We start from the raw sequence: 26285 nt of genomic DNA on the forward strand, positions 1-26285 counted from the left end.
TTCTTTATGGTCCAGCTCTCACTTCTATGCATCGTTACAGGAAAAACCATAGCTTTAACTACGTGGACCGTTGTCAGCAAGGTGATGTCTCTGCTTTTTAAGATGCTGTCTAGGTTTGTCATCACTTTCCTTCCAAGAAGCAGGCGTCTTTTAATTTTGTGGCTGCTGTCACCATCTGCAGTGATCATGGAGCCCAAGAAAGTAAAATCTGTCACTGCCTCCATATCTTCCCATTCTATTTCCCAGGAGGTGATGGGACCAGTGGCCATGATCTTGGTTTTTTTGAAGTTGACCTTCAGACCTTTTTTGCGCTCTCATCTTTCACCCTCATTAAGAGGTTCTTTAAATAATCTTCACTTTCTGCCATCAGAGTGGTATCATCTGCATACCTGAGGTTATTGATATTTCTTCCGGCAATCTTAATTCCAGTTTGGGATTCTTCCAGTCCTGCCTTTCGCATGATGTATTCTGCATATAAGTTAAATAAGCCAGGGGACAATATACAGTACAGACTTGTCATACTCCTTTCCCAATTTTGAACCAATCAGTTGTTCCATATCCAGCTCTAACTGTTGCTTCTTGTCCCACATATAGGTTTCTCAGGAGATAGACAAGGTGGTGAGGCACTCCCATTTCTTTAAGGACTTGCCATAGTTTGCTGTGGTCCACACAACAAAGGCTTTTGTGTAGCCAATGAAGCAGAAGTAGATGTTTTTCTGGAACTCTCTGGCTTTCTCCATATTCCAGCACAAGTTAGGGTTACTAAAAAACAACAACACCCCGGCCCCTGCTGCCAGCATCACCCCCCACACTGCCAGGCCTCCACGACCGTCTCTACCCTAAATGAAGCCGCAGCCGCCATCTTTGCAAAGGGCAGCCAGTCTCCATTAAAAAAAATTTTTTTTTACAAAGGACGAATAAAAACAGGAAAATATTCATCAATCCGTATTCATCAGGACTTAAAATTTGACAAATACAGATTGACAAATATTAAACAAATCTGCTATTTTCATAGAAATAGCTGATCCGTTTTTATATTCGTCCCCATCTCTAGTTGTGAGCATAGATTTGGCCGCAGTAGTGCAGTTTAACCACTGCATCACGAGGCTCCTTACTCCCTTGATTCAAAATATCTGTTAATGACAAATGTCCTATGTCACTTGTTCAGAAGTGGTGACAAATGCTAGATAAGTGAAGATATTTGTTTAGTTAAACCTTTATTTACTGAAGGGATCAGCCAAGACATTTCAGTAATTCTCACCTCTGTTCTAGCAGTAGCCTCCTCAATAATCTCACAGTCCGAAACATTCCAAAAGTTTTTTTTCCTGCTAACTGGGCAAGAGTTTATGAGTTCGTGTGTGTGTGTGTGTGTGTGTGTGTGTGTGTGTGTGTGTGTGTGTGTGTGTGTGTGTGTGTGTGTGTGTGTGTGTGTGCACTCCAGGACCTTTCTTGTGAAAAATTCACAGACACTGGTGAATATTGGTGCAAAAATGCATATTTTTGGCTTGCCACTAGATGGGCAGTATATAAATGTAATGAATGCATGCATGCATGAATATTTTGCACAAAATTCAAGGTGGGTTTTTTTTCCACCAAAAATTCCTCTTTTCCCCCCTAATGCAGTAATGGTTGGAAAAAAGCCGTGGTATTTTTGCTTTTGTGCAGGAGCAAAAAATAAAATAAAATAAAACTTGCTGTGTTTTTATAAAGGGTTGTCTTACCATGTCAAAACATTCTTTTTCACTGAGGTCGTTAACATTTAGGAGCATTAGCTACCTCCCTACTCTCTACTCTGCATGAAGCAGTGTCTTTATAGTAACCAAGCAACCCATGAACTGAAAATCAAGGATGATGCTCATATGGAACCTCACACACATGCATCCCAGCTGGGCACTATGATGGTTCATTATGGACAACCACTATGATGGTTCATTATGGACAACTGGAAAGCCATCATCTGTGTACAATCAATGCCAGAATGTTAAAGAGTGCTGCTGCTTGTAGATTTCCTGACATGTCCGGTTAGTCAATGTGGAAATACAGTGCTGGACTAGATGGAGCTTTAATAAAGCCCAGCATGGCTATCCTTAGATCCTCATACATGGATGAAGTAAGCTAAAGGTAGCCCTCTAGAACTTGTTGGACTGCAATTCCCAGCATCCTTCATCATCAGCTGTTCTGATCATGGCAGATGGGAGCTGGAGTCCGACAAGATGCAGATAATCACAGTTGCCCATCTTTGTTTGCTAGGTTTTTTGGGGGGAGGGTGTTTTGTGATTTTGTTTTTTGTTTATTTGTTTGTTTTGGGTTATGTATATAGATGAGCAGAAACTGAAAAATGAACTAGTTATGTGCCGTCAAGTCAGCTCTAGCTTACTGTGACACTAAATTGGTTTTCAAACAATGTGAGGTGTTCAAGGAGTGGAAATGTTCTCTGATATGTTGGAATGGGAAAAAATATTTCTGCACATGGGTGACTGACTAAATCAAGTATGTCTCTGGGGCCAAACTGAATATTTACCAGAGCAAAGCTGCTGGGACATGCTGTTGACACTACAAGACACCCAAATGAACTGCCTAAGTGATTTTTAAACAATCAGCAACCACCAGAGGAAACCTCAAACAGTATACTAAGTGCTGAGAGACATGATGGGAAAGGGAGAGAACAGTCTTCTGTTGCAACACACTGCTTTATTTTCTACCCAGATCCACTACAATCCTTTTGGACTGCTAGGTCTCAAAGTACTGAGTAACATCTCAGGGAATTGCAATGTTTTTCCTGTGTTTCCAGATGGGGGGGGCACAAATCTCAAGTTGAGTGGCACTCAACAGTGTAGGAAGTTTGAATTTAAGGGGTGAGCTCTCAGCTGGCACCATGACCCACTGGTTCAGAGTGAAAATGTCTGCATGTGTGTTAAATTTGCACAGTGTCAGTGCAGAAGAAGGGGGTGTTGAAGAAAGATGCTGGGGGCTGGTGACTCCTATTTCAGAGGGGTGGTAACACAAAAGCTGTCTGAGGTGCTGAGCGCTATCACCAGAATCAGTTCAATAATTTGGATATCTTCTTTAAAGTTTGAACTAGAAACTGAAATAGATTCCTTGCCTCTATGAATTTGGAGCCACTAGCCAGTACTGGATCACATGCACTTGGGCTCATTGTGCCACATCCAGCAAGGCAGGCAGAGAAGAAGCACATTGGTTATGGCTTATGAGTGTTCTCATCATAAGAGCCCTACTAGTAGCCATTTTGTGTATGGGGTACTCCTGGTGGCGTTCCACACATCCCAGAAACACGGTGGGTCTGTTACATGCCAACTCATGGCAACCGTAATAAAGCTTTCAAGGTGACATACAGTATTAAAGGAGTAGTTTTGCCAGTTCTGTGTTCCCTACCAGTGAGTTTCCATGGCTGAGTGGAACCCAGGCCCCCTGAGTCCTTGTCTATTACTCTATCCACTATTTCTCACTAGGTGTAGTGCCTAGCAATGCTGTTGGAGTTCTATTTGCAACCTTGCATGCTGTCTGTAGTTTGTGTGACCAGGAGGAACTTTTTCTGGGCTGAGGCAACTGTTTGTCTATCCAGCACTAACCAATTGCTCTTTCTAGCCTTTGAATTTAAGAGAGCCCTCCCTCTTTGCTGAGTGCCCTTTCCCTCACTTTTGTCTGTTGGAGTCAGTTATTTGTTTGCTGCTGGTCTGTTCAGTTGGTTGCCAAGTATGTGTGAAGTAAAGAAAGCAGTATATACAAACCTGTAATTTCAAGCAACTGTATGCAAAGAAACATCATTTATGTATTTGCGAAGGCTTTCACGTCCGGGATCTGATGATTGTTGTGGGTTTTTCGGGCTCTTTGGCCGTGTTCTGAAGGTTGTTCTTCCTAATGTTTCACCAGTCTCTGTGGCCAGCATCTTCAGAGGACAGGAGTAGTGCTACTCCAAAGAGCCTGAAAAACCCACAACAACCAAAACATCATTTATGCTTTCTCCTACAGACATCTCAGATTGAGCTACTGAGACCTTAAGTGCCAGTTAATAAGAAAGGGATGGACTCTGAGGAACTTGTAGCTGTTCTCCTCTGTGGATCTCTGTACTTCTGCTGAGTAGCAAAAAGAATTTTACAGAAATTCAAAACTCTGCAACAAAAATTCCTAATGCAACAAAAATTCCTAATGCATCATACAATAGATAATTTCATCTCTACTGGAAACACTGCAAGACTTTGCAGTTGCTGGACTGATTATACAATGTGCCCAGCTGTCAAAAAAAAAAAAACAACCTGAAAAAAACACACAAACGAACAAACAAAAAAGAAAAGTTTTCCCCATGGCTTTGAGTTTGAAAGATATGACTTCCATTTCCCCACAACCAGCTGGACCAGAGGCCCTCTTCCCAAACCTTGCCTGCCCCACTGCTTCCATCACAGAAACCCACCCTGTAACATTTCAAGGCCCCACTCATTGATTCAAAATGTTGTCCCTGAAAGCTCAGGGAATGATATGTTCTTGACCTGCAAATTCTTAAATCTTTTGCAGTGAATGAGCTCATAAAAATCCAGGCATTGTTATTAATGTCCAGAGGACTAGGTCTTTTGCTTTCACATATATTCTGCTTCAGTTTTTTTTTTAATGGAAACAACTGAGAAACAGATTGGAGGCTTATTCACCCATAAAGAGAAGACCATGCGGAGAACGGAGATCACAAGAAAGGAAGCAGACCTAAAGTTGATACATATCAGACAGAGAAATGTATTCTTGTAGGGAGAGAGGGATAAATCAAAGGGCACTCAACGTGTTTCAATAAAATCTTCATCAGAGGATTTTGCTTGCTCCCTGGCAGAATGTCCTTTTTTCCAGAGCTAAAACTAATTTGTTCCCCAAAGTCCTCTTCAGAGTTCTCCACAGCTTTTCCACTTCCACTGCTGCTTCTAAAAAGCTATTTTTGTAGTTTCAAGAATATTAATAAAATAATGAGAATCGGTGTGATGTAATAGATAGAGTGTCAGACTAAGACTTGGGAGGCCTGAGTCCCATCACTGCTTAGCTGTGGAAACTCACTGGGATGTAGCAATGGTAAAACCACACCTTAAATATCTCACATACCTCAAAAACACTATTAAGATTACCAAAAGTCAAATGCAACTGGACAATACAGACTGCAATAAAATAATACCACTGGCAGTCCATGGTCTGGGCTAGGTGGCTCATCTTGCAGTGGTCATGCTGTCTAGGGCTGATGTGAGCAGACATCCAACCACATCTGGAAGACATCAGGTTGCTCACCCCTAAGCACATCATTTGCCAATTACATTGACAAGTAATGTGGAAACAGTCACATTCCCATTATTTTCCATTGACTACATTTCCATTGACAATACAAATCAGCCCGGAGTTTTTTCCCTCCCAATCCATAGTTTTTCCTTCTGTTGCCAGGGCTTCTACTTTTTTGGAGCTGAATGCATTCACCTCTGTTCAGGAGGCAGGATTGCTTAAGCTGATGTAGAAGGGTTTGTAGCCGTTGGATCTAAAGCCATTTACAGGAGCAATGACTGAGGCAAAGCAGCAGAGAGAGTAGCTGCCATTTGAATCCTCTCCTCTCCCCACCTCATGCCTGGGTCTGCTTTCATCTTCCCTTCTCATTCCATTCCTTTCTTTTTCTTTTCTTTTAAAGGTTTGCTAATCTAGTGCTAAGACAGCTAGGCAACCAAAAGGGGGATAAAGAGTGAGGAATCAGTAGAGAGAGAAAAGGAAGCTTTAAGGAAATTCTGCTCTAATTGCGCCTCCTGCAAATATAGACAGTCCAAGGAGAGCTTCCTTAAGAAACTGGAAACAAGGCTAACTGAAAACTTCATAGAATCATACAGCAGGGAAGTCAAAAGGGGCCTATAAGGCCTTCAAGTCCAACCCCCTGCTCGATGCAGGAATACATATCAAAGTATATCTACCAGGTGGTTGTCTACGTTTAAAAGAAAAAAAGACAGACCAACAGGAATGGAATGGGAAGCAAAGAGGGAAATAAGCAGACCCAGGTTTAATTGTGGGAAGAAGAGGATTCAAACAAGCTGCAAATAAGGCTGATTTCCTCCCTTTCCTCTGTTGACTCCCATGTGTTAGGCTGTAGTGAATTAACCTGGAGAAATCAGACATCTTGAGTGCAACTTCACAGTGGATCCATTTACATGTTTTGGCATCCAGAACTGCTTTCTGCATCAATAAATGGAATCAAATCAAATTAATTTTTTGTCATTGTAAGTACAGTATATACATAGTATACCCATACAATGAAATTCACACAGACACCCAGAGACCAGACCCACATGCACACACACAAAAAAATCCCCAAACATTCCCCACCCACTGAAAATCACCCACTAAGAATACAAACATCTACTCTGCAGGCCAAGTAACACTGTCCAACTGTTCACTTCTGGTGGTCCTTAAGATCATTGTTAAGTGCAATTATAGCTCTGGAATAAAAACTATTCAGAAAACGTCTGCTCCGAGTCTTAATTGTTCTATATCGCCTGCCAGGCGGCAACAGTTCAAAAAAGTTGTAAGCAGGATGGGAAGAGTCTCTCAGGATGTTGTGTGACTTCCTCAGACAGCGGGATGTGAAGATGTCATCCAGAGTTGATAGTGGGAGTCCGATGATATTTTGGGCAATTTTAATGGTTTTCTGTAGAGCTTTTTTGTCTGCTGCACACACAGAATGCCGTAAGTTAGGACACTCTCAATGGTGCTACGATAGTAGGACAGAAGTAAATGCTGAGATAAATTTAACTTCCCGAGCATTCTCAGGAAATACAGCCTCTTCTGTGCTTCTTCATTAGCATGTTGCCATTTATGGAAACAAGCATGGCAACAAGGACATTGGAATTGTTTGTTTGCTGAAGGTCCTTCCTTGCTCTATTATTAGGAGGTTCAGTAGGCATCATTTTTCTCTTTTCTGGGAACACCTCTTCATGCTTAAGCCTGTTAATTTTCCAGCCCTGATATATATCTTATGACTGGAGGCTTAGTGTCTTTCCCACCTGCATTTATCACGATGTGCAGAGGTACACCTCCTTTGTCAATAGAACACTGTTTTTCTTCCATCTTGTATATGCAGACTGGGTGTTCTAAAAGAAAGGGGTGGGAAGGGAAAATAAAGCAATGAGTTTCATGCACTTCTTTGCTAGTTAATGGGAGAAGCTAAGGACACTTTGACCTGTTTTTTAAAGGTGCATAAGCTACCTAGGAAGGAAAGGCCACGAATATGCCTTAATAATCCAAGTAATTCAACCATCTAAGAACAGGAAATGTTTGCTCATTGTTCATAAACTTGCTAATCTATAGGCTACAAAAAGGAAAAAGCCTGTCACAAAAACCATGACAAATGGATATGTAGCTTTGCAGAGAATTACAGTGTTCAGCTGCTCATATGTCAGATTTAAATTGTTCTGAATTGTCATGAGGTTAAAGATTACAAGTGCAGATGGGCACGAAATGACAGTTCGTCAGTTCGTGCTGGTTTGTTTAGTGGCTAAATGGGTGTTTGGCACTTCTGAGCCCTGCCTCCTCTGGTGGGTGCCCACTCAAGAGCCTGGAGGAGGCAGGGCAGGGAAGGCAGGCTGCTGCCTCCAAGTGGGTGCCCACTGCAGAGGTGGGGTTTTGAAACACCAAACACCTGTCCGGCCAATAAACGAACTGGCACAGACCATCGAACTGGCGGTTCATGCCCATCTCTAATTACAAGATGTTGCCCTTATCTTCCAAAAAGCAGGGGTGGGATGGGGAGAGATGTAGACAACTAACCGTTAGTAGGCTTGGCGAGTTCAACACTGATTATAGGAAAGGTTTTAGAACAGCAGTACAATGGTTGGTCTGCCTGCGTTTGAAAAAGAATGAGGTGATAACTAAGACCCCAGAAAGGCTTCTCAAAAAGAAGTCTTGTTGGGCTAATCTCCCTCTCTTTCTCCCTCCCTGTCTCTGATAGGATCACAAACACGGCAGATGAGGAAAGTGACCTAAGTGTAGAATATCTAGATTTCTGCACGTTTTTGCCAAGATCCCTCACAATATTCCTATGACCAAGTTAATAACATGTGGGATAGGTGGTGCTACTGAATGGATTTGCAGCTAGTTGACAGATCATACCCAAAGAGGTATCAAAGGTCCTTGTCATCCTTGAGAGAAATGATGAATGGGTTGCTGTAGAATTCTGTCTTGGGTCCAATGCTGCTCAACATCTTTATAAACAGCTTGGAGGAAGGTATGATAGAGGTGCACTTCAAATTCTCAGGTGACCCCAGAGTAAGATATTTGTGTTCAACTCGCAGGGAAGATGAATATACATATTGACACCCCGGGTGCCTGGCAAAACTGGACCCTCCCCCCAGAACCGGCTGGTCTGCTCACCATTTGCTGCATGGTGCACACAGCCAGCAATCCTCTCGCACCAATCATGGAAGCAGCCCAACCAGCACTTCCCCACCTCCCTGAGCAGCTGACCACTCAGCAGCTGACTCATCATCCTGCCCCCTCAGGGGAGTGATCAGCAGCACAGGGAGGCTGGGAAGCACCAGCTGGACTCTGATTGGCCTGGGAGACAAATATGACTTCCACATGTCTAGTACCAATGTTTTGGAATACAGAATCAGGAGCCAAGATGAGGTTGGAGACATCAGTCAAAATAAGCAAAATGAGCTTTAACTGGGGAAAATGTGAAGGTCTACACTTAGGCAGGAAGAATCGGATGCACAGATACATGAGATGTGTCAGCTGGTTTGGCAATAATATGTGTGAAGAGGAGCCTAAGGGTCTCGACAGGCCACAAGCGAAACACCACAGTGCAAAAGAAAAAGAATAAAAATGTATTACTGTACTTGGTTGCATCAACAGACGTTAAGTGTCTAAATCAAGGGAAGTGAAATACTGCAACTCTATTTTGCTTGGGCCAAACCTTACCTGAAACATTTTGTCCATTTCTGAGCGACACAGTTTGAAGAAAGACATTGGGAAACTGAAAGGTAGCCAGGGGAAGGGAGGCAACATGAGAAAAACTCTGGAAACTGAGCCTGTGAAGAGTAGTTGAGGAAGCTGCATATGATTAACCTGGAAAAAGAGAAATCTGAGAGGGGATAAAACCACTATTTTTAAAATAGTGGGAGAATGCGGGATAATATATTACACGAAGTAGTGTACAAACGCAATCTCTTGTTTCTCTTCTGTGCTGACTGCCAATGAGGCCTTCTAGCCTAAGGACCACTTTGTGTGGAAGTTGCACCTTTAATTTTACGAAGCATCCCAACATAAATAGGTGAAACACTTTTGCGCCTTTTCATTTTTCACCTTGTGTTTGAAAAGGTGAAACCTTCCCCGGAGCCATGTCAAGGAAACCTAGTGTTTGCACAAGCACCAAGTTCTCTGTTTAAGGACTGTATTTACAGATCTGACTAACCCCATCACTCATAAATAAATCTCATATACAGATATGAGGTGGGGAATCTGTCCAATATGTGAAAGGAAAGGCAAGCGCTAGGAGGAAATCTTCCCAGGGGAAATGGAAGCCTTAGAGAGCAGCCCTCAGGTATCCAGGTAAAGTAAATGATATTTATTGCTTGTGGTTCAGAATTGCACTGTTCCTTACGTATCTATGTACTGGGGAGTAAGCGTCATCTAAGCAGTTCTTCTTTCAAGGAAGATTATAAATAGTTAGACTAATGCACAGTATATCTTATTCACTTGAATGGATTCTTAAGCTAGAGCTCAGTCACAAGTCAAATTCCTCCTGGTTTTGTGTTGTCTTAAGCCCGCTTGAAACCAATTTGAAAATGTCAATCCACATGACGTACAGCTAAGCATGATTTTTGGGGAGGTGGGTAGCGGGTTTTTTGGTTGGTTGTTTTGGTCATTGGAAAGTTTTTCTTTCTTTAAAAAATAACTGTGAGGGCCTTTTTTATTTTAACTCAATTATGAATGCAATTTATTTTGAATAATTTTTGCATGTGTGCTCACCTGTGACAGAGTAAATTGTGTCTTTGGGGTTTGTCACAGCATTGGATGCCAGGATCACAGGTTTCTGGGCTGTAGGGTAATCTTGAAGTCAGGTCTGGTTTAACCCCTCCCCCCCATCTGTAACACTGTTCTAGCACTATTCCACTTTGAAAAAAATATGGAATAAATAAAACAAACATTAAAATATAATGAGATATCCAGAAAAAATCATTGAATCCCTTCTGGCCTGCCGGCTCTTTCTATCTTCCTCCAGAGAAATGGAGTGGCTGGGGGAGCTGACTTCCGGCCGCAGAAGAGGGGAGTTTGTTGCTGTGCCTTGCTGGAGGCAAAACCTACATTTCCAAAGTGAGAAAGAGAAAGAAGGAGGAGGGGGAGGCAGTGGCAGTAGTGCCTCAGCTACTTTCTCACCCTCCACCATTCATCCTCCATCACGGGCACCATGAAGCTTACTACCAGATTTAAAGTTTCCCCAAGAATATGTGCACACTGACCACATGGTTTTAAACCAACTTCAGAACCCCCGATCCAGATCCTAATTCATTTCAATAGCGTAATTGATCTCTTAGAAAATGTGGTTTTCTAATCTGGTTGTGATTCAGAAGTTTATGCATATGTGCCTGCAGCCAGGCCCTGAAATTGTTTGGTTCAGGACTTACAAAAGGAGTTACAGGGGTACTTCTTGGTCAGCACTGTAGAATTTGCTGTTACAAGATGGCTGACAATCCGGACAGCTTTAAGATTGGATTGGAAAATCCATGGAGGATGGAGCTATCAGTGGTTAGGGATCATGGTGGATAGAACTCTCCCAGTATCAGATAATATGCACCTGTTTATCGCTTGCAGGGAAATGTAAGAGGGAGGGGGCAGTTGCTGTCCGGTTGGGATGGTGGGAGTCCAACATATGTCTCATCACTATGTGAACAGACGGACTAGATATGACTGCAGTCTGATAACAGCATTTTCTTATGAGAGTTCACTATGTGGTGCAGCAGCTTTTGGCATGCATAATGTGTGGAGTGATTAGTCCTGCTTATAGTTTGATTCTATACTGGAACAAGATTGGATCTCATTCAATGGGTTGAGTCAGCCTTAGAGAAACTAGTAGGAGTGTCAACATAGCTGAACATCAAGATTTCTCAGTAATCCTATATTTTGCTTAATTTTGGTCTACTTTGTTTTTATTCCATTTGGACTGGAAGTTGTGATGCGATTCACCTCATCACAAGGAAAAGAATCACATCACATTCTCCTGCATCAACCCCTTGCCCCAGACTTTGCTGTCTGGTACTCATAGCAAACATATTGTCTAGAATCTTTCTCAGAAGCATATTTATTGATTTAATTTCCATTTTTGTACTCCCCTATTAATGTTAACATACTCTGGGCAGTTCACAATATTGTGTACGCTGCAAAATTTCAGTCACCCAGGTCCGCCCTGCTCTTAGGCCGAGTGAGGTGGCTGTCTCAAAGTCGTAGATATTGAGTATGAATATTATGACCTTCATTTGTTGTTATTATTTGTAGTTTGTCTTATTTACTGCTAAAGGTGTGGAGTGTTGCTTGTAGGATTTTCTCTCTAATAGGCCAAAATAAATGATCTAGCTTTTGGCATTCTTCTTCTTGTTTTTCTACTGGAGATTGGATACCATCACGGTTATTCTGATGCTGAATGTGGTTGTACTAAACATGTGTTGCATCCCAACCGGTCTCCTAAGCTATTTATTCATGATTCCATGCCATACAGTGCAGTGGAGAATAGCTAGGCTAGGATCTTAGAAGATGCTCAAGGAATTTTAAGGTCCACAGTCAGGGCACAATATATGCTGAAGGTGCTGTAAAGAACATGATCGCGCCCGCTTCCACTCCATGAATAAAAACTGGGCTGGCAAGGGAAGCTTTCTTTCAGTTTTAGCGATGAGGGAGCCATTCTTCTCTTTCACTCTCTTCAGAGTCTGAGGGCAATTTCTCGGCACACAGTTCTCAGTTCCAACATCTTGCTGCTGCCTTAAAGCATCTCCTATCTCAGGCAGATGCCTCAGTTTGTCTCATGGCAGGGCCTGTCCCCAACCACTGGGTCTACATCTGTGCAAGTCACAAGCAGAAGGGTCCTGTGAATGGATGAACTCACTTGATACAGACCTGTAAGAGGGTTCCTTTGTTCTTCTTGCAAGAATATTCCTGCTTATCCTTTGTGGCTGAAATAATTCATTCTATGTCTCTTCCTATATATATATATATTTTAACATCTTAGCGGCAAATTAGTCCTAAACTGTTGCAATGCCTGTCAAAGGAGAAGCGGGGTTAAGAAGCCTATGTGTGCAGCATCCTGCATAAATATGCCATTTTGTTCTGCAAACAAAGCTTTCTGTTCCTCAGAAATGAAAATGTTTGGGTGTATTCCACTCAGCAAACTGAAAATCAGCTGCTCTGATTAACAATTTGTCTCTTTGCACCCTGCTGTCTCTACTGTGGGCGGAACATATTTTGGAAATCAGCTCCTTATGGATGCTGCCAGCCTATTAAGTGTTCCTATATTTTAAAAACGGTTTGGGCCCAAACGAGGAGATGATGCTGTCATGTCTTGCTATTAACAATGCATCCATGGTAGGAGTGAGAGAAGCCTCAGCCAAGGTGCCCAGGTGCACAGAAGGCAGTCTTATGTTTGAAAGGCTATTAAATAATAGTTCTTTGAAGCCCTTCTATATTTTGAAAGGCTGTTCAGATGAAATCTCATTTAAAGATAAATACAGTAATAAGGGGCAGTAGGAGCGCTTTGATGTGGCCCATCAAAGCCACCACTTAGATAAAGCAGGCTGAGCAGATACAGGTAAAGGTTCCCCTTGACATTTAGTCCATTCATGTCCGACTCTAGGGCGGGGTGCTCATCCCCATCTTCAAGCCATAGAGCCAGCGTTTTGTCCAAAGACAGTTTCCGTGGTCACGTGGCCAGCACGACTAGACACGGAATGCCGTTACCTTTCCACAGTGGTGGTACCTATTTATCGACTCGTATTTTTGCATGCTTTCGAATGGCTAGGTTGGCAGGAGCTGGGACAAGCAACGGGAGCTCACTCCGCCGTGTGGATTCAATCTTACAACGGCTGGTCTTCTGACCTTGCAGCACAGAGGTTTCTGTGGTTTAATCCTTACATGACCAAATCACAGTCTTCCCAGTGAGATGTGTTCTGTTTCTGTTTCTGTTTAAATTATAGCCATTATTTGAACATTTCTGTCCGCACATTTCAGTTAGCATGTGCAAATATTATGGAATGAGATGCATTATGTTTATATTTAACTTATAGCAATAATTCAACGTTTGTCCCTGCACATTTCAATTATTCTTATGTGCTGTTCTGACACATGGTGACGCTATGAATGAGCAATCTCCAAGATCTCCTGTCCTTACTAATCCTGCTGAACTCTTCTAAACTCAAGCCTGTGGTTCCTTTTAGGCAGTCTATCTCATATTTGGTCTTCCTCTTTTCCTGCTGCTTTCAAGCTTTTCCAGAAATATTGTTTTTCCCCCATAGAATCCTGTCTTCTCATGATGTGCCACAAGTATGATAGTCTCAGTTTCAACAGTTTTGCCTCCAGAGATAGTACAGTTTGTTGATTTGATCAAGGACCCATTTGTTCATCTTTCTGGCACTCCAGCAAATTTCTCCTTCAGCTTCACATTTCAAACAAATCTATTTTTGTCCTGTCAGTTTTCTTATCGGTCCAGGTTTCACATTACATTAGGCATCCTTCAGTCTCGAGAGACTATGGTAACGTGCTCTGTATGGAGGACTTGGAACAGCGTCTAGTGTGGCGGAGAAGGCCAATTCGAGAGTGACAATCCCTTCCACACTGAAGACAAATACAGTCTGTCCCCTGTCCAGCTCCCTGATTGTGCAGGTTTCGGGACTGCCTCTTTGCCTCGGCCTGCTGGACAAGGGTCTCTTTAAATTGGGAGAGGCCATGATGCACTGCCTGCCTCCAGGCTTCCATACATGGTGACTGGTAATACCATGGTGTGGATGATCTTGGTTTTGATCTCCTGTGACACGTCCTTACATTTAATTATCATTTCTAAGTCATTAATTTGTACAGATTTTGTGTCTATTTTTAATTGACACACAACCACAAACTCTAAGAATGACAACCTTGGCCCTATGCACTCTATAGGCAAATATACCAGCCTGGCATGGTATATTTCAGCCCATGCAAAACAGGTGGATGTAGTACTCACTGAAAGCTGTAGAATCATTACTGAATGCCTGAAACCAACCTTCTTGATGAAATCAATTACCTATCAAGCATTACATCCAATAACCTATGGAGAGTGGTAGCAGCTTATACTGAAAGCCTCAAAGCATCTACACCATCAAGGTGCATCCACTATTTGGCCACCATTTGTCCTTCCCACATTAAATTAAAGCACATTTTATTCTGTGAATCTCAAAGAAACAACTTAAAATGCCAGGATTATAATGTGGAAAGAAAGAACAACCTGCCCCTTAAAATGGATGGAACCCCAGGAAATTTGAGCCTCCAGTCATGTGGAGAACTGAGGTATGTAGAAGTCACTTAAGTGGGTTTTTCACACTGACAGAGTCTTTGCAAGCCCAAAGAAAATAAATCTGCTACATTTATTAAATGTACTGTGGTGCTTTTAACACGAACAAGGAAAAAGGTATTTCATCCAAATCTTTTTTTTTCCTGTTTCTAGATATTCAATGAAGTGGATATGTCCATGAAAGCTTACATTAAAATATAATAGCTAGCTTTTTGAGGTGCCAAGTGTTTTCACCTTTTCTGTTTTGTTTTATTTGGATTTTGCTTGATAAGGAAATGAAAAAAAATTGACTCTATGGTCTCTTTTGCCTGTTTTGTGCTTCCTCTCTCTCTCTCTCTCTCTCTCGCTCGCTCGCTCGCTCTCTGCTTTGACTGTCCTAACCTACTACTGTGGTGAACCTAAGCAGCACAGTTGTTGAATAAAAGTCCTGGTAAAAATAGATTAAAAGTCCTACCAGAAGCCTTTGAGATGCTCCTGAGTAGAGCTGCATACCACTACCCTTCTTTTTTTTCATGATTGCCCTCCAACAACTTGTATTCAATGATATACTTCCTCTTCTGAACTCGAGAATCAAAAAGGTACTACTTTGGACTATAGGTTCCAGAATCCCCCATCAAAACAATGCCCCAAAAGTACACTTTCCAAGCTGAGCGTGAAAACTCCACATGTGGATGTCATGTAAAGTAACTAACTGGCCAGCATTGTTCAGGAATGGAAAGAATATTTCTCCTCTCCTGGAAGGATGCTAAGGAAGAGGGATCAGAGAAAGGCAAGGGGGACGGGATGCTCCATCCATGCAGGAACACAGATCCCCACGTAATATCTAGACAAACTCTGGACAGAAGCGAAGAAGCACTCTGTAGGTGCTCATGATGCCAATCTTGCTTCACAATGGATCCATTATCTTTTTGTACATCGGAGCTGAGTGAGGGAAGGAACCGCACGCACACTCAGATGATTTCAGCATCTTCACAAAACTCAGAACTTCAGGGGTCCTTGAATGAACCAGTTACACTTGAGCAGTTTTACATCTAGTTTATGTTTATATGGTTCAGAGACTTGAAACATTTCCCTTAATACTGAAAAGATGGTTTTTGAAGACTTAGTGAAGAGAAACAGGTGGCTCAGTAGAAGTTGAGGGAGGAGGAGAGGAGATTGGAGCACATAGAACAATAAGGGAGAATTTAAGTAATTTAAGGGCACAGAAAACTTTAAGGAGGGATTTTTTTTAGGTTAGGTTAAACCTGCATCATTTTAGGGGGAAAAACCCCAATTCTATGTTGAAATAGAGGAGGAATGTATTAATGATGCCGTTCTGATTACTTAAGAATCAGGACGTGGAAAATAAATGTATGTAAGATACAATGAGCGATAGCAATACACACATATGCCCTGTTTTGATTGATGATGATGCTAATGGCAGGTAGCAAAAGTTTAGGTCTTCTTTCTCCTAAATTGCTTCTAGCCAACCAAGGGTCACAGAATCACAGGGATGATGATGATGTCACTTAAGTTAATCAAGTTTATCAAGAGTGAGAGCAATGACTGCTATGAAGACGAGGTGTGGTTGGGTTGCGATGGAGGTGAGGGAGGGAGTTACTGTGGTGGCGCTGCAGGTGAAACCACAGAAGCCTCTGTGCTGCAAGGTCAGAAGACAAGCAGTTCGAATCCACGCAATGGAGTGAGCTCCCGTCACTTGTCCCAGCTTCTGCCAACCTAGCCATTTGAAAGCATGTAAACTCAAGTAGATAAATAGGTACCACCCCAGTGTGAAAGTAACAGCGTTCTGTGTCTAGTCACGCTGGCCACGTGACCACAGAAACTCTCTACGGACAAATGCTGGCTCTATGGTTTGGAGACGGGGATGAGCACCGAGCCCTAGAGTCGGACACAACTGGACTAAATGTCAAGGGGAACCTTTACCTTTACCTTACCTGCTTCTCAAGGGAGGTAAGCTCAGTACAAGAATGTCATGATTTGATGATCTACCTACACTCAGTCACCTTCATTTTTGTGGATTACTACTCCCAAAAGGGAGGGACAGATCTGCCCACTTTCAGGCATTACAAAGGACTCAAGGAATTTACCTTTTGCCATGACTTTGATGGCTCATGAGTCACAATTTGCCTGTCGTGTGCTTGTCGTAACCCTCTGAGGCAGCTGACCAAGAATGTCAATGTGGCATAAGATAAACCACAATATGGTTTTACACTACAAGGGGGAATTTAATTCAGTTTTTAGGAAGACTGACACATCTCCCAGCTTTTTTGTGCAATCGAGTTCCCCCCCCCCCCCCTGTCCTCCGGCTTGCTTTTAAACTGAATCTCCAGCAGCAGCAGTTATCGAATGGCTGGGAAAAGTGCCAGATTCAATCAAGCAGCAATCTGCGGCTATTGGGCTTAAGTGAGATGACTCAGGAGATGGCTAATATATATCTTGCAAGCAGTTAAATAAAAATCTGTAAAGCTCCACCAGTGAAAGGTAAAAGTAAAATACAACATGGTGAGCAATCGGAGGCTAGCAGAGTTTGAAAGAGCTCGTTCCTTTATTTAACCACATTCCTTCATTTCTGCATTGCTACAGAGATTAGAGCACTGGAGATATAAAAACTATATAAAGCACAATATACTAGAGCAACAATCTGCATCGTAATGGCATTTTCTCATTTGGAACAGCTAGGCCCCTGCCCAAACAAAGAGGGCCACGTATGTGAGCCCCAAATCAGGTATTAATGCTACCTACAATATTTCTGGAAACCCAAGAGAAGGGAAGGAAACCAAATCGCTAAATCAGGATGGAAGGTGCTTAGTGATCACACAACACTGAGGCTTAAAACTAGCTGTAAGTCTCAACTAGGGTAGACCCGCAAAATCACTGGGAACCACATAATTGTTTTTTGGGGGGGTCTGTTCTAGCTGAGAGTGAAAATCGGATTTGTACGAGTGTACAGTTAGAGATAGAAGCCCTGGCTTATTTCTTTCTCAAATGGCAAACAAAATAATGTGAGATTTTTTCTCCTCACTTTGAGATGATCAGAATGTTCAAAAATCAATTTTGGAGATATATTGCATGTTTGCCAAATCAGTTTTTTCTATTTCTGAAAAATGTGCATTCTCTGAAAACGTATTGACTATTGCCTTCTTGTATGAACTTGCAGACATAGTAGCACTGGATGGGTTACTTGTGTCTTTTGATTAATCAGCCTATGCATATTTAGAGGAAAGGCATTGGTTTCATGCCGCCACATTTTATAAATGGTGTGCAAGATACTATCCCCCAGTATGGCTTCTCTTCTGATTCTCACAGTGAATGCAACAATGCTCACAAGGATTGGAGAACTAGTGACAGGCTGTGTTGCTGTGTGAGATGGACTACCTTGATAAGAAATAAGACATTGTTGAGCTTTCTGTGTTGCGTGTTGCTTGCAAACTCATTGGGTGCTCATGGCGCAGTCAACATGATGGTCTCTTCAAACGTTAATGTGGAATTTAAAAAACTACAATGTGGGATGTGCCAGGCATGTTTTGATTATCAGAGCCCCTTCCAACATCATAGCTTTGGTGAATACTCTCATTCCTTTAAATCCAGATACAGCTGGGCAGGCTTCCTGTGTAATTAATTCATGCATTCTGTTAGTACAGGAAATTAGATACAGCTCCTTTGGTAACAAAGCTCTGTCTTATCAGAGTCACTGTAACCTGAGCATATGCACTTGATGCTAATACAGTGTAGTCACATACAAGCTGCCCAAATTGCTAACTTGACAGTACTGAATTAGGAAGCCTAGTCTTCTATTTTCCTGTGTTCAACCATTTCACAAATTGGTGGAAACAAATTTAATTCAAGATTTTCTGGCAAAAAAATACAGTTTTTTTGCAATTCTACAAATTACATTCATCTCCCCAATTCCTCTTGATTTGTTCTGCTTTTGTTGCCCACGAGGAGCAAGGCCTATGCAGTTATCTATTCAGCCACTCATCTGGCTTCAGATATCTTTTGAATCCTAAGTACTAGAAATTATTTGAAAGAGGGATAGCTAAGGGTCTTAGGAAGTGGAATCCTACAGCCAGGACATCATTCAGTGGTGGTTTTTCCTACACTTGTGCAGAATCATAACTTACACACCATCCTGCTTAAGGGCATCTATAAAGACAATTCAGTTCCGGTTGTAAACTAAACAACGCATGTTGGTGACAAATTGTCTAAACTATCTATGAACTCATTCTTCAAGTGTGGAACCATATATAGCCAAGACAGCACTGTTGACTGGAGAGGATGGTGTCTTTAGTCTCAGAGGGACTACAAGGAAGGAAGGAAGGAAGGAAGGAAGGAAGGAAGGAAGGAAGGAAGGAAGGAAGGAAGGAAGGAAGGAAGGAAGGAAGGAAGGAAGGAAGGAAGGAAGGAAGGAAGGAAGGAAGGGTGTCTTCACTGAGCCTGAATATTCAAAATATTGTCTGATTGTTTGATGGTGGCTAGGGGAGTGGTGGGGAATAAAATATCCCAAAAGTGCCAACCTAATTGGAGAGTCATTTTTACTGCGACTCCCAGAATCCCCAGCCACAGGGTAATTGTGATGGTCATCATCTTAAAAAGTCATATTCAAAAATTCTGGGAACATTAAACAGAAACAGGCAACATTACAACATTTTCCTACAGGGCCTCCTTATGCCCTTAGTTGGTAATTCACTTTCACTCTCATTTCATTTCATTTCATTTCAGAAAAGGGTTGTTTGCTGGAATGAAGCTGAAGAAGAAGAAGAAAGCAGATAAAGGGTTAACCATTGCAAACAAAGGCGCAGCGGGTAAGTCGTGCTATTTCAATATTATCGCTGGTGAGAATGAGAGGTAATTTTGAGATTAATGGCATCTGTAATGTCACAGGGCAGTGATAAAGTGAGTGAGATAGCATGTTATGTTTGACGTCATGAAACATGAAACCTAACTAGCGGCTTCCAAATTTTTCTTCAGGAGTTATGAAGCCGTGAGGAGGGGAAATGTGCTCATGCACGATTCCTCCGCTCTCTGACACTACTGCTGACTTATAAAAACATGGAAAGCATCTTTTTATGGAGCACATTTTTTCCTATCTGTGGAGGCTTTTTGTTCAGTTTTGGGAGACACACAGAGATTAAACAGTGAAAAATGGTCACAAAGGAGGTTAACCATTAATAACCTAAAAAAATACTTGAGGATGCTCAGCTTTGCCCTTGATTTTACATGATGAAAACTTTAGGAGGAGGAAGGTTAAAAATCCTATCCATGATTTTACTCCTCCTCTCTCCTTTGCTTCTGTTTTGAACTTTGGGGAGAAGGAAATATTTGCAAGAAATTTTTGAAAATCCAATTTCTTTTCCACCCAATCAAAACCCATTTTCTTTCTTTTTTTTTTTTTCATTTTTAAGTATTTTTCATATTTAAGTACAGAAAATAAGGGGGAAATAGGGAAAAGGGCAAAAGGTTTTGGGGGATAGGAGAACATAAAATATACCATCATCCAATTAATTCATATTACAGATACAAATCAACTTTTTGCTTTTCCACTGTTTGATTACCCTCCTGCTTTTATCTTATCATTTAATTTTAGTTTTTTCTATGTTACTCCAACACTGTCTGGTAGCTGCTGCCATTTATACCATAGATCCCATCGTTCAGGTTCCTTTTGAATTAAACAGTCTTTCAGCCCATCTGACAAAAAAAAAACATTTTCTTACTTTCTCTTTTCCCCTCCATTATAATCTCAGTTGCTTACCCTTATCCTTTCTTTACTTTAAAACTCTTCATCAAGATGGGCAGTGTTGATCATGGAGTGGGAGGAGAAATAGGGTTTCTGTTATGTAGCCCATTAATGATCCTGTCACCAGGCAACAGCTTCCTTTCCCTGCAGCTTCACATACAATTGCTGGAGAACCATTGATGCAAAACCCCCAAGTTAAGTTAAATGCTTATTAGACTGCATTACCTGGCTGCAAGGGTCAGGAGTTCGATTCTCTTGTCTGCTTCATGGAAGAGGGACCAGTCTGTGGGCAAGCCACAGAGTCCCAAAATGCTCCCATAAATGCCTTGTAACAATTCTGAGTACTTTATCTTTAGAAAATTTGACCTATAAGTCAGATCTGAGTTGAAGGTGCACAGTTAGAAGAAGAAGAAGAAGAAGAAGAAGAAGAAGAAGAAGAAGAAGAAGAAGAAGAAGAAGAAGAAGAAGAAGAAGAAATGTCCAACTCAATTGACAACTTGTTTGATTTGAATATGTTAGTGGCGGTTTCTGCCTTCACAGACATGGCAGTATGAGGAGAATGCTCTTGTTATCCCTGGTGGGCCATCCATCCTGTCTTCACATCTCCAGGAATAGCATGCTCTGGCCCTTAGAATAGATTTGGTAGGAGACGGGGGGGGGGGGGAAGCCAGACACTCCCCCTCACATGTTTACAGAAAACAATTCGATAAGTACACCAGAAAGAGAAGTCAAACTAAATATATCTGTGAAGATTCTCAGTCATTCAGGTGAGGTTATGTGGCAGTTGAGTCACGGCAACTGGAATTCTTTCTTATTAGGTTGAAACTTTTTGCTGCTCATCCAAATAGCTTCTTCAGTCTGAGGAGAGTTAGTAGGAGACCCCTGATATATCCTCCATGTTGGATTCACTCCCCCCTAGTCTGAATATGAACATTAGATGGACAAAAGATGGGGGGGGGGTTGAGTGAAAATCCCACTTCTGTAGTCCTTCTCCACTGATTGTCATTACACAGTTGTTAACAGTAGTTTTTCTAGTGGGTGTGGTTCTGATCTTTCTGGGAACAGATGAAAGGGCAACATGATAAATAGGAGACGGATTGTATCTAAGGCCTCCACCCCCATTGAGTGAGGTATTTTCTATACACACATGTATGGCCTCTGCGACCATGAAGAAGGACTTCAGAGGTGGGATTTTCGCTCACCCCCCCCATCCTTTGTCCATCTAACAAGCCTCAGACTGAAGAAGTTACTTGGATGAGTAGCGAAACGTTTCAACCTAATATTAAAGAAGTCCAGTTGCCATGGCTTAGCTTCCAGAAAGTCAAACTGAATTTTTAACAACTGGCACTATGTGTGTGCTTGTGCCATTTCCTATACTGCCTCCTATATACTGCCTTAGATTTAAGCAAAGCCCTCCATTGGTTCTAATGGAAGCCTGCCTTCAAGCTGATTAGTAGCAGAGTTGGGGCAATTTGGAAGATTCATAGATGAGAAGGAGAGTTGAACCTCCTCTTTTTGCATATGCTGATCTCCCACACTGATGTCCCACAGTCCAATTAGTCTTGGGGAAAAAAGGCTTCCATTGACTTCTGTGGAAGTTTTTTCTTCTTCTTCTGTGGTTTTGTGTGAGTTTGCTCATGTATGCATAAGAGCGACAGAGAGACAGAATGGGAATGTGTGTGTGTGTGTGTGTATGTGGACAAATGTGTAGACATAATTCTGCAAACACTGCAGTATAAATGTACATAAGCGTAAAGTTATGTGAGTGGGACTATGTGTGTAGGCCCACTCACTTATTCTTGCAGTGTCCACGTTCCACTTTGGACCTTTTTATTTTTAATGGGCAGGTGTCTTCCAGAGGGCTGTAAGCCGCCTAGAGTGGTCTATCGACTAGATAGGCGGGATATAAAACAAACAAACAAACAAACAAATAAATAAATAAACAAGCAAGCAAACAAACAAACATGGCCTAGGACCAAAAAAGGGTCCCTCATATCTGCTGCGGAAGTTATGTTTACAGTATTCTTTCTATCTCTCTGTCTGTCCACCTGTTTTTCATCTCTGCATAAGATGACCATGAAGAAACCGACAGCTTGCACCAAGAGATGTTTACTGGCCAAGATGGAGAAGAAGGAGAAACCATGTATGATGCCGCTGCTTCCACCAGTAGCTTTGGTGCTTCTGGGCCTCTGAAGAAGAGGTATTGTGCTGCTGGATCACAGAATGACCGCTTAGCCTGTCTCCTTGCTGAAGAGGCACTGCCGTGGCTGATACATGCCATGTCAGACAGCCAATGTACTCGAGGGAGTTTATCGCTAGGTTGCTGTACTTATCCATAATCCGTAATATTTGTCAGGAAAATACTGTCACCAAAATATGAACAGACACCAGATGGAAGTCTAGGGTGGGAGACAGTGATGAAATGAGCCATGCGAGTACAGGCCCTGCCAAGAAACCTGGCATGGAAGATGCATAATAATTGCCAAAGATTGTTGTAGGTGTTTTTAGGGGGAAAAGAGATCAACCCTCTTGATTTAGCTTTCCCTGGTATCAATAGAAAGGCAACTGCTGATTTCAGTGGAAATCCAGTCTACATTCTAGATCTACTTCATAACTGAAGCAACAGGTGTGGCTAGCCCAATTACTCCTGGGTTTCAGGAGGCAACTTAAGACCTAGATGTTCTCCCAAACCTTTCTTTAGTTTGCTCCAAAGTAATCTCACATTCTCTTCTTGGTCCACTTCCTGACTAGAAATTAGAAATAACACATTACAATGTTTCCTGTATGCTAACCATGTCACTACTTTTCTGAAAAGTAACACAATGACAGGTGAAATAATTATTTTTCTGAGCATTTCCTCACCATTTCTAAGTACAGATTGCCAACCATAATTCTATGGTTGGCATTCTGAATTCTATGAATTTTAGACCTCTCCTTGCTATCTAGAAGCATTTCTAACTTTACGGTCTACTCCTGTCTGTTTCAGGCATATGCATGTACTCCCTTTGCAGCTTCAGCTATGAAATAGATCTAGATTTTTTCCCTTAATCCTAAAACATTATTTTTAAGGCGGGCAGTTTTGAGGATTTTGTCCATGCTATATTTCTAAGTGTATTAAAAAATTTAACTGAACTAAAAAGTAACTTTTTAGTAACAACCTGCTTTTAAAAACTAAAGTCGGAGTAGAAGAGTAAACATCACATACGTACATACATACATACATACATACATACATACATACATACAGACATACAGACAGACAGACAGACAGACAGACAGACAGACAGACAGACAGACAGACAGACAGACAGACAGACAGAACCTAGAAACATATTGCAGTCCTTTATCCTCCTAAAAAACTTCTGAGAGAACTCACTCTTTCCCTTTGAGATATGATAGAAACTGGGGCCAAATTACTTGCTATTTCGTTACTGGGATTTCAGCCTCCTTAACTTTGTTTGATCCTTTTTTATGAACATGAAATATATCAAATACTTTTGGGCCATGTCAAAATGCTTGTCATTTCTGGTCATGCGTTGTCACTGATTAACATCCCTGGACAGCCTTCAACTGTAAGAGATTTTGGTATCTGTAATGGCTTGATCACAGTATAGCTGTTGAAGGTGAAAATATGTAACACTGGAAAGGCTGATATATCTTGTCCTTGTGTTCTGAAATGGAAACAGAGCAAAGCTGGAGTCCAAGATCCATGAAGGGGAGGTGAAATCACAGAGTTATCAGGTAAAGTACAAAATGGTAGCCAATTTTTCTAAGGAATGACCCAAACTTCTTTCTCTAATTCTCTCGGCTCTAACAGGAAGTTACATCCCAACCACTGTGTTTTGTCCTCACAGATTGCCATAACAATCATCGAAGCGCGGCAGCTTGTGGGAGAAAACATAGATCCTGTGGTGGTTATAGAGATTGGAGATGAAAAGAAGCAGACAACGGTCAAAGAAGGAACCAATGCACCATTTTACAATGAAGTAAGCCAAGCATGCTAATGTACGTTGTTAGTGCAAAAGTTTGGTGAGCCAACCAAATCTGAAGCCTCATTTTGTTTACTGTTGTTTTCCTGAAATAAGTAAATACTTATTATTTACTTATTTCAGGCCATACAAAAAAATTTATACTGTACTGCTTTTAGCACTATATGGCGCTGTGGGTTAAACCACAGAAGCCTCTGTGCTGCAGGGTCAGAAGACCAGCAGTCATAAGATCGAATCCACGCAACAGAGCGAGCTCCCGTCGCTTCTCTCAGCTCCTGCCAACCTAGCAGTTTGAAAGCATGTAAATGCGAGTAGATAAATAGGTAACACCTCAGTGGGAAGGTAACAGCGTTCCAAGTCTAGTCGCACTGGCTACATGACCGCGGAAACTATCTACAGACAAACGCTGGCTCTATGGCTTGGAAACGGGGATGAGCACCGCACCCTAGAGTCGGACACGGCTGGACTAAATGCCATGGGGAATCTTTACCTTACCTTAACTTCCATGTTGTTTTGCAAAGGTTTCTGGGGTCTGTAGTTTTGCTTGAGTGCAATGGGAACTCTATTTGAGATCCATAATGTTCTCACAAAACTACAGTTCCCAGGATTGCTTGGAGAGAAGAAACTCCTGTTAAACAAAGGAAAGAGTGAGGTGCAAGAAGTTTATTATGTAAAATAATACAAAACATTTGGAGACAAGCTTTTTAAAAAATTAGAGAAATATTGGAAGTCAACACAGAAGCATCACCAAGAACAGCATTATTATTGTTAATAGGTAATCATAATGTAAATAACTCTAAGAAAGAGATGATTATAAATTTGATTGCTCAAGTACTTATAGCAAAAAACTGGAAGAAGAAATGGATTTTTCAACCACATGAATGGTATAATGAAATCTAGAATATTGTGATTAATGATAAACTGACATTGGAAATGAAGTTTAAAAAAAGGAGTGGTAAAGATTAATAAATTTAATGAGCTATAGGGTGACTTTATAAATGCAATATTGGATAAAGGAAAAGGGCAAACACCCGGTTAAGAATATATGTATTTCTGGAAGGGATGAAGGGTCTTTTAAAAGATGAAAGAAAAGTTGTAAAATATATATATGTATTTTATTAATGGATGGTCCCTGGGGTGAGGGGTGAACTATTGTGTGTGTGGGGTTTTTGTTTGTAAACAAATTTATGAAAATATATTTTTAAAGCATTTTTTTTTAATCAAGAGGATTGCTCTTTTTAAAAAATGGAAGCCAGAATTGAATAAGAACAGTGTTGGAAGAGTTAATGTTTTCCTTTATGTTAGTTTCTCAGTCCCAACTCCACAATTGCTGTTTGCCCTGTGGTGGAAAGTATTTTGGGTTGAGATTAACATCTATAGCTGCTCTGCTTCTTGTTATTATTTTTGTTTTCGGTATTTTGAATACACTAATGTAGTTTCCTTTTGTTGTTTTCTTTCCTCAGTATTTTGTGTTCGACTTCATTGGGCCTCAAGTGCATCTGTTTGACAAAATTATCAAAATCTCTGTGAGTACATTTACCTCCTTGGGGCCCCGAAATTAAATTGTCATTCTAAAGCAGCAGGCATGGAAAACAATGATCCATAATGAAAGGAGACAAGGAAATCTTTTGTTTCTTATTTAGGAGAGAGAAGCCTTGTGTGTAGGCAGAAAAAAAAACCCAGATGAGATCATTTTACACTAGTAACTTACACACTTTTAAACAATGCTGTTTCATTGCTGAGAAGGAGACGATTGACAGTTATCCTTTTGGAAGAACCAAATCTGCTGTAGAGCTTGGAAAAGTTACTCTTTTTTTGGTACTAAAGTTTCTAGGCCCAAATGGCAAGCAATGAGATTCTAGAATTTGCAGTCCAAAAATAGCTTTTCTAACTTCTAGTCTATTTTACATTATTTAACACCTACCTTTTGCATTGCTCCTTTTTTAAATCAGCATTTGAGGTCACACTGTAAATCCCAGATGTCGAGCTAGTGGAGGTAGGACACAAATTCTCA

The 26285-nt window shown here is 41.4% G+C and overlaps 1 protein-coding gene and 1 long non-coding RNA gene across 2 annotated transcripts in view; both read left to right on the forward strand.

The window, feature by feature from the left end:
• The window catches only part of LOC144588586 (uncharacterized), a 404395-nt gene that overhangs the window by 181174 nt on the left and 196936 nt on the right, over positions 1 to 26285 (forward strand). The gene's annotated exons all lie outside the window — the stretch shown is intronic.
• FER1L6 (fer-1 like family member 6) overlaps positions 1 to 26285 on the forward strand; it is a 118653-nt gene that overhangs the window by 10500 nt on the left and 81868 nt on the right. Inside the window, exons 2-6 of the mRNA XM_072999299.2 lie at positions 19268 to 19350; positions 22353 to 22482; positions 23969 to 24023; positions 24137 to 24268; positions 25735 to 25797. Of these exons, the coding sequence (XP_072855400.2) occupies positions 19268 to 19350; positions 22353 to 22482; positions 23969 to 24023; positions 24137 to 24268; positions 25735 to 25797 (463 nt within the window). The remainder of the gene's footprint in view (positions 1 to 19267; positions 19351 to 22352; positions 22483 to 23968; positions 24024 to 24136; positions 24269 to 25734; positions 25798 to 26285) is intronic.

The sequence above is a fragment of the Pogona vitticeps genome, chromosome 4 (assembly GCF_051106095.1).
Source record: "Pogona vitticeps strain Pit_001003342236 chromosome 4, PviZW2.1, whole genome shotgun sequence".
In the NCBI taxonomy this organism is placed as follows: domain Eukaryota; kingdom Metazoa; phylum Chordata; class Lepidosauria; order Squamata; family Agamidae; genus Pogona; species Pogona vitticeps.